General features: G+C 34.0%; 1 protein-coding gene and 1 long non-coding RNA gene across 2 annotated transcripts; both read right to left on the bottom strand.

Moving 5' to 3' along the window:
• Positions 1-2,591: 2,591 nt before the first annotated feature.
• On the bottom strand, positions 2,592-6,406 carry LOC123901733 (putative disease resistance protein RGA1). The gene is made up of 3 exons (XM_045951693.1): positions 6,198-6,406; positions 3,197-6,075; positions 2,592-2,947 (listed from the first exon to the last, which is right to left on the bottom strand). The coding sequence occupies exons 1-2, from the start codon at positions 6,242-6,244 to the stop codon at positions 3,207-3,209; spliced, it is 2,916 nt and encodes a 971-aa protein (XP_045807649.1). The 5' UTR covers positions 6,245-6,406; the 3' UTR covers positions 2,592-2,947; positions 3,197-3,206.
• Positions 6,407-8,109: 1,703 nt separating this feature from the next.
• Positions 8,110-9,411, bottom strand: LOC123901735. Its single transcript, XR_006807175.1, has 2 exons — positions 8,962-9,411; positions 8,110-8,506 (listed from the first exon to the last, which is right to left on the bottom strand). It is a non-coding gene; the product is annotated as an uncharacterized LOC123901735 (long non-coding RNA).
• Between the last annotated feature and the right edge of the window lie 6 nt (positions 9,412-9,417).

Genomic DNA, 9,417 nt, shown 5'->3' with positions numbered 1-9,417 from the left:
TAATTAATGTGATGATGGACAAATCAAATACATAGGATAAAATGTACATTCTTGTTAAAATATGATGCACATTTCTAGAAGTTCAATGAAATATATTAAATTAAAATAAAATAAGGATACAATAAAATCTTGGGGGGACTAGACCAAAACCCAAAATGTAAGAATCTTTCTGTCTCATTAAAAACCTTGATGAAGGAAAAAAGAGTGCAGAGATAGAACAAGCATTCAAACCTAAACAACAAAATACAAGGGAAATCACTTCAATTGTTTTTAAACTAAGTGAATCACACAGACAAAGAAACCATTAGAAATGGAGGACCTTAGATGACAAATTACAACAACTTCTTACTTATTATTACAACAACAACAGGGTTTGAATAAAAATCACAACAGTAACACCCCCAAGTGTAGTCCAACCTTCAACAATTGCATCAGTGCACCTGCAGACACATAATTAACTAAAAATTGGTGAACAACAATAAAGGCTCAAAACATTTAGAGTAAGAACAGAGTCAAAGAGTGATATGAAAATAATTGCATTTCTGAGGTTAGAAAGAAAATCAATCTATCAGATTCATCACATTGGTACATTTCCAACAAAGCCATTTACAAATAATGTACTCCATTTACTTTTGTTAATCTAAAAAATGAAACAACAGAAACCAAAAGAAAATTCATTCAAAAAGAGAAGAAGAAGAAGAAGAAGAAGAAGAAGAAGAAGAAGAAGAAGAAGAAGAAGAAGAAGAAACCAAATAAAATTAAATTAGCAGAGATTTTGAGAAATGTGGGTACCTTTAAGATTATGTTTGGGATGTGAGCAATTTTGGACCATGTTGCACTTGTTATTGTCTCACATTCTTCCATTAAGAGGGGACAATTAACTATTTCTAGGGTCTGTAATTTGGCAAGACGAGACATTCCTTCGGGCAGGTAAGCTATAATTTCACAGTAATAAATGGTGATGTGCTGAAGTGAGGAGAGGTTCAAAATCCAATCTGGCAATGCCTTTAGTTCTGAACACTTCCAAAATTCAATTTTTTGGAGGGAAGGAAGATAGTTGAAGTCTTCCAAAAACCAAGTTCCAATATCCTGAATTTTTTGATCAGAAAAATTGACAACTTCAAGAAGCTCCAGAGAAGTTAGATTTTGCACCCAATTTTCTGGGAATTTTTTCATATCCAGATCAACGTTCTCTAGCTGCAAGTATTTTAGCTTGGAAAGAGGAGGGAATTCAATCAAACATTTTGAGTTTATTGTTGCTTCCAATGTCTCCATATTGGAACTACGGAATTGTAGTCTCTTGTCAAGGTTTGGAAAAGTAGGCACACGGGTCAACATTGGACATTCGTCAATTGTTAAAAAAGAAAGTCGTGGAGGAAATGGAGGCAAGGAGAGATTGTGTGACTGTGAACAGTTATGGTCGTCTTCATTGACAACATCGTTCATCCTCCACCATCCCTTCAACTTATTGTTTTCGCATAAAAAAAGTCTTTCTAAAGATGGGAAGAATGTTTCAGACAATGGTTCTTCATAATATATGTACTCCAGTTCAGGAAGGTGACTTAAACGGACAGACCTAAGGAACTGAAGACGTTCCATTGGTGGGAGATACTTCAAACCTTCACAATTATGGAGAGTGATGTCAACTATATTGGAAAGTGGAGAAAGCCAATTTGAAAAATGTTCACCCTTGTATCGCTCTCCCATGTCCAACATTCTAAATCCTGATGTCATCTTTTTTTCTTCAAGGAATTTTACATCAGTAATCTCAAGATGCTTCAAATTGATTAACTTTGAGACATGTTTGATAGAAATTTCAAATTCTTCACATGTATTCAATATTATCCTTTGCAAGCTTAGTGATAATAGAAGCATGACCTTGACCAAGGATCAATATCAGAACCTGATGATGCTGCTTAAGAAGACAGGTTCAGAAAACATGACTAAGAGAGGTAATTCCTATGTTGCCAACTACATCTGTTTTTGCTTACATTGGTTCATTAAACAAAATGAAATTATTCATATTCCTATAGTAGTGAATTTTCCTAATGGTAATGTAATAGCTGCATGCATAAGTGGAGCTGTGGAGAAATAAAGATATCTAATGTATTTGCCTCAGTTTGAAGTCACTCTAAACTAAGTATCAAAATTGTGTAATGAACAAAATTGCAATTTGATATTTGAGACTAATAGATGTGTGATACAGGCAAAGAAGGATTTGAAGAGGATTGGTTTGGCTAAGGAGTTTGTTGCTAAGGGTCCAGATAAGAATGTAGTGCCACCAAAAATATTTGTGACATCTTAGGCTTAGACACCTTTCTCATGATAGAATGGAATGCATGTGGTGATGCTGTGACGGTGATACCACCAAAGCCACCATTGACGAGCACAGCCACACATGCAATGTCGTCACTGCTTCCGTTAACTTCTCCGCCACAGATGTACCCTATGGGCCTCCCCATCTGACTTTAGTTAGGTATATAAATCAGACAAAAATCATTTTAGCTAGTCACTATATGAGTTTGTATCAAGGTTAAAATTGCAAGAAATAGCTTTTTAAGGAAAGATAACAAATCCAAAACTCATGTCGATTCACCAGGAACAATTTTCCAAATCCACTGTCTTTGAAAATTTGGATCCAAAATACGAATTTATTATACATTACCGATCCGATTCCAACTATCCACCAATTAGAACACAACACAAGTAGATCATTCATGGAAAAGTTGTAGAACAGATCAATCAATCAGCCTCTTATGTTCAAGCACAATAACATTACAATTAAAGACAAGGAAAATATTCATCAATGATAATTAAGAAAAACATCAACAGCCTTTTCACGCATCTTCTCCATGCTTCCATTTCTTATATTGAGCAAGCTAGCTAGCTCAATATAATTCTTCTGGAATATGGTCAAAAGAAAAGCTTTTCCCCCTTCCAGTTTCACCTGTAATTAAGCATTCAAATAATCAGTTTTTTCATGCTAAAATAACAATTTAAAAACATTTACCTTAAACTTGAAACTACAAATAAGTAAGTGAAGAAAATAAATTGCAAGTATAAATTAGAGCCAAAAAAATAATTAAAAACTGTTTCAAAAGGTTTAAATAATGGAATCTATTTACTTTCAAAAATCGACAAAACTAAACAATAGAGACCAAAAATACTAGTAGTTGTTTTAAGAAGAAATGTGTACCTTTCTAATCTCAATCACTTTTTATGATTATGTTTGGGATTTGAGCAATTTTAGGCCAAGTTGCACTTGTTTCTGTCCGGCATGCTTCACCTAAGAGTGGACATACAATGATTTCTAAGGTGCGTAAGTTGGTAAGACGATGCATTCCTTTGGGCAGCAATACCAGATCTGTGCAATTGTCTATCTTGATGTGCTGAAGTGATAAGATGTTGCATATCCAATCTGGCAATGCCTTTAGATCCATACAAAATTGAAAGGTGATTTTTTGGAGAGAAGAAAAACGGATGAGGTCATCTTTAAACCATATTTCAATTACTTGAAAATATTGACTTGAAAGATCGTCAAACTCAAGATTCTCAAGAGAAGTACAATTTTTCAACCAATCTTGTGGGACGTTTTTCATATCCACAATGGTTTCATTAATGCGCAAGGATTTGAGCATGGAAAGAGGAGTGCAACCAATCGAGTATTGTGAAGCTGCACTACATAGTGTTGCTTGCAATATCTCTACACTGCAGTAATTCAATGACAAGCTCTTAATGTTTGGAAAAGTAGGCATGCAAGTCAGCATCCGACACTCTCTAACTGCCAATTTAGATAGACAAGGAAACTGAGGCAACAAGAGATGATGTGAAGAGTTAATATCATTTAAATCATCTCCCATCCTTTTCCATCCCCTCAGCTTATCACATTTATAAATGTGTAGGCTCTCCAAAGATGGGAAGAATGATTCATGAAGAATAGGCTCTTCGTAATATATGTACTCCAAATAATTAATGCAGCGTAACTTAAGTGACTTAAGGAAAGGAAGACGTTCCACTGGTGGGAGGTATCGGAAAGCTTTGCAATAACTAAGAGATATTTCAACAATATTTGTGAGTGGAGAAATCCATTTGGAAAAAGTCACACCTTTGTGATGATGTATACTCAATTTACCAAATCTAACTGGTTGCTCATCTTTGAAGGTCTGAGTATTAATCTCAAGATGTCTCAAATTGATTAATTTTGAGATAACTTGTGTAGAAAGTACAACTTCAGCACCAATTCCCAATGAAACTTTTATTGTTTGTAAACAAAATAGATTGCCTATAGATTTGGAACCACTTTCTAGTCCCCCACACTCTAACAAGTGAAGATATCTTAAATGCTTCAATTTTCCAATGTAACCAAAAAGCTTGCTCAAAAATAAATACTTCAGTTTCAAGACACGTAAGTATTTAAATGTTGAAATAATTGTCAAATCATCTTCATGGCATATCTTTTGGCCATAGGAAGTAAACATAATCAAAGTTCGCAGCCTACTAGCATCCAATGATTCCAACAAACAAACTGCATCTGATTCCACTGATACATGCACTGGTCTTCCTATAATTTTTTTTGCCTTATTGTCCAAGTAACAACAATCATTTCCAGCAACTTGTGTTGCAAGATCGTGCATTAAATCGTGCATTTTAAAACAGTTTATATCACCATCTTCATTCAATTTTGCATCTTGGAAGAATGATTTCATCAAGAAAATATTAACAAATTGGTTACCAACATCTTCCATGCATTGCCCTTCGACTGAACATTCAAGATAACCATGTGCCATCCACATTTGAATCAACTCACCCTTCTTAAATTCCCAATCCTTAGGATATAAAGAGCAATAAGAAAAACACTGTTTTTGTTGAGGTGACAAGTTTCGGTAACTCAATTTTAGGACCGGCATGATGCTATCTTTTTCCTCGCACAATTTCCAAAAGTCACCTCGCAAGACATGACCCCATTCATTTTCTTCTCTTTTATTCTTTAATATGCCTCCCAATGATCTAATTGCTAATGGAACGCCTCTGCACTTTTCTGCTATCTTCTTGCCGGTTGATTCGAGAGTTCGATTCACTCCAGTGGTATCATCCCTAAATGCAATATTCTTTAATAAACTCCAAGAGTCTTCTAGAATCAACCCATTCAAAGCATAGGGGACACATACACCCATGGTTTGAGCCACAGTTCTACTACGAGTAGTCACTATAACCTTACTTCCTTGAGCACCACACATCAAGCCAGTCCACAATTTATCCCACTTTTCAAAACTATCGTTCCAAATGTCATCTAGGACTAACAAGTATCTCTTACCGGATAAATTTCCACCAAGCATATTTTGCAAGGTGTCCAATGATAATGTATCATCAATTTTTTTCTTGGTTAGTGACTCCAACATGTTCTTCACAATAGTTTTGACATCAAAGTTATCAGAGACACATACCCACATACTCTTATCAAACAAATTTTGAACTTGGTCGTCACTATATACCAACTGAGCAAGAGTTGTCTTTCCCAAACCACCCATCCCAACAATAGCCACCAAAGAAACATTCTGATCTCCATGGGATTGTCTCAACAAGTTTACAATCTTCTCTTTGTCATCATCTCTTCCAATGATATTTGATTCTAACACATAAGAACTGGTTTCCCTCCATTCATTGTTAGGTTTCTCAACAACCACAACATTGGAGTTTAGAATCAACACATACATATCTCTCACCACATCATCAAACATTTTTTGTATTTTCTCAATCTCATTAGCCATGTTATGGCGGAAAGCAAATTTGTTTGGAGAGAATGGATTAAGTACCTTTTTTACTTTGTTTTGATGATGAGGTTCATCCCTTTTTTGTATCATATCTTGAATAAGAAATTCATCTAGCAAGTCATCTGCAGGAATAAGCACATCTTTAAGCCTTCTTACCCAATTTTGGACGGCATGACTTTGCTCTTGTTTTTCCTCAGCATCAAGCAACACAGCTCTAATAGATTCAACTGTGTTCTTAAGCCTTTCCAATTCATCCATGACACCATTAATCCGTCCAAATTCACGTATGGCAGCAGAAGCCAACCTGACAAAAGAAATTTTCAGCATACCAACTAACTGTTTAAATTTTGATACTTGTCTTCTAGTTCTAGTAATAATAAACAACCGTGTATGATATGATATATAAAAGATTGAATATTAAGTAACCTGTTAATGAGGGTAGTAGCAACACCATATGGAATTTTCTCAGCCATTCTTCAAATCAACAAAAATATGAAAACACAATTGAAAAAGTTGCTATAAGTTTGGTAATGAGAAAGAATGGAATAAGAAAATGGAGTGTGACAGATAATATATTAATATGAAAAATAACAATAGTTAATCAGGCATGTAGCCGTTGTGTCCCCCCACCTCATGATGCCTCACATGGCTCCGCAAAGGGTTCTTTCTTTCCAATTAAATTTACACACCTTTGTTTTATTTACAAAGTATCTCTTATTATTTTATTTTATTTACAACACCATGAAATCATATGCTTGTCACGAATATCGAGGTCTAACTCATCTTTACAAAATTAACTTGTAAGGTGAGGATTGTCTCCTCTTTATAAACTCTTCTCAAGAGTTTTATCTATCCGATGTGGGACTAAATCCCACCGAGTGTTGGCCGCTAACAATGCTTAGTTTTTGTTAGACTGCAATCGCATGCTCAGTTGAAAGTAACTTGTCGCTTTCCTTCTCACATAAAATAAAGTATCATGCTAAAAAATATAGTGCTCTTTACATTAGCTGTGTCCGTGTCCCGTTTTTTATGTTAGCAGTATCAAGTGTCTTAAAAAATATATTAAAATTTGTATTGAAATTAAAATATTGACTACCCAACATTACAAGATATTACTACTATTTTTCATTCCTTAAAAAATATATTAAATTGCTACCTCTATCTTTTAACATAACACTCGAATATGCATCTAGGCAGTCAAGGAATGGCGTTAACGAAGTTCTGAAGTCGGCTAACTAGAATCATGCAAATAATCTCTCTGCTCAATGATGAAGTGTAGACCAATGTCCCTCTAGTGCAGATTGGTTCAGGCAAGTTAAACCGTGCATCTGGAACAGAATGTCTGATCAATATCCAAGTTATGTCACCATTATTGAAGTGTGTAGTACAAAAGCCATAGCTCAAATGTTGAATACGGGAAGAAAAACATCCCAGTTGTACCTCTTGAATGAAGACTTCAACTAATCAAAAGTCATGCATCCTTCTTAGCACGATTCAAGCATCCAGAGCAAGGTGTATCAAATGTACAACTCGGACCGTACCCCATGGTACAGTACATTTGATAACTACGCCCATTTGTTGAAGTGCGTCACACACAAACCATCGTGTTCTTTATTGCTTTTCATAGTTTTTGCTTTTGTGTGTTTAATTGCTTATCCCAATTGTTTTTACGAATCGAAGTTTTTTCAAGGGCAAAATTGGAAATTCAAGGAGGATAAAAGATTCATGGGGGGTGGGAAGAGAAAACATCAAAAACTACGATTAGAGCACTCACCTCCGTTTCCATTTTAAAAGACACATTAGAGCAAATCCAGAAATCAAATCCACATTAGAGAAATTTTTAGTTGGGCACAACTTCAATTAAAATTAAAATATATTTTAAGTGCGTACACACGTATAGTATAAGGAAAAAAAAAATGTTACTATAATAATTTAGTCATATCATCTAAATTATTTTATCTTTTGAATTTTTGTATTTATGTATATCTAACACATTTTATTTAGCGTTGTGCCATCCATCTAACTTTGGTTAGATATACAAATCAGACCAAAAAAAACACTAGTAACTATGAGCTTGTTATCAAGGTTAAAATTTCAGAAATAGAAAAATAACAAAGATAAAACTCATGTCCATCCACCATGATCAATTTCCAAATCCACCGTCCTTTAAAAATTTGCATTCAAAATAAGAAATTATTATAACATAACATGGATTCCAACTATTCACCAATTAGAATACAACACAAGAAGAAAAGTTGTAAATCAGATCAATCAACCTCAATTTTTTTATAAAAGTGAAAGAATTAAGACATCTCAACTACGTTGACAAATCACTTAATAAACACTCAAATGAAATATATTAAATAAAAATAAAATAAGAAGAATACAAATGAACCTTAGGGGGACCAGACCAAAACCCAAGGTGCGAGAGAAACTCTCTGTCTCGTTAAAAACCTTACCAAGTAAAACCCAGTGGGATAAAACCTTGGTGAAGGGAAAAAGAGTACAGAGATAAGACATGATTTCAAACATAAACAATCAAATCAACAAAACACATACAAAAATAAACCTAACCTATTACGATTAAAATCATTCCAATAGAGCTAAACAAGTTATTCTACAAAATAAAACTAGTAGTACACATAAGTTTCCATCAAACAGCATTCTTCAAGCATCTCCTCCATGGATCCATTTCTTTTATTGAGCAAGCTAGCTAGCTTGTACACATAACTCTTCTACGTCCACAAAATAACTTAAATCAGTATCTGATAGTTCATACATAAATTGGAATATATAATTTTCTAGAGTATAAGAAAAAAATGGTATGCAAATTAGTTGCACTAAAGGTAAGAGAAGAAGAAAAAGTGGAAAGAAGATATTAACTGAATTGATTAATTAATGATCTGTCTTTTATACATTAAAAAAATAATTAAATAATTAATTAAATCATACAAAAATATGAATGAGAGATCCGTCCCATTTTCTATGGCCAAAAGAAAAGTTTTCTGTTCCTTCCATTTTCACACATGATAAAATAACAATTTAAAAATTTACTTTAAACTTGAAACTACAAACGAGAAAGCTTAAATAAGTGAAGAAAATAAATTGCAAGTATTAGTGGAAAAACAAAAAATTAAAAAGCATTTCAAGGTTTAAATTGCAAAAACTAAAGAATAGTATATATGGGTACCTTTCTAATTCCAATCACTTTTGATGATTATGTTTGGGATGTGTGCAATTGTAGGCCGAGTTGCACTTGTTTCTTTCTGACATTCTTCAATTAAGAGTCGACATCTAATGATTTCCAAGGTATGTAAGTTGGTAAGACGTGTCATTCCTTCAGGTAGCAATGTCAATTCATTACAATCCTCTATCGTGATATGCTGAAGTGATGAGATTTTGCATATCCAATCTGGCAATGCCTTTATATGGTAACAATAGTGAAATTCAATATTTCGCAATGAAGGAAGATAATTGAAGTCTTCCTTAAACAACCAGATTTCAATTGCTTGAAATTGTTGACTTGAAAAATCCATAAACTCAAGATTCTCGAGAGAAGTAAGATTTTGCCACCAATATTGTGAGACGTTTTTCAAATCCACATTAATTTGCAAGGAAAGAGGAGTGCAACTGAGCGAGCATTGTG

This window comes from Trifolium pratense, unplaced genomic scaffold, assembly GCF_020283565.1.
Source record: "Trifolium pratense cultivar HEN17-A07 unplaced genomic scaffold, ARS_RC_1.1 scaffold_76, whole genome shotgun sequence".
NCBI lineage: Eukaryota > Viridiplantae > Streptophyta > Magnoliopsida > Fabales > Fabaceae > Trifolium > Trifolium pratense.
Note: the sequence above shows the minus strand (reverse complement) of the source record. Positions and strands in the feature narration are given on the sequence as shown.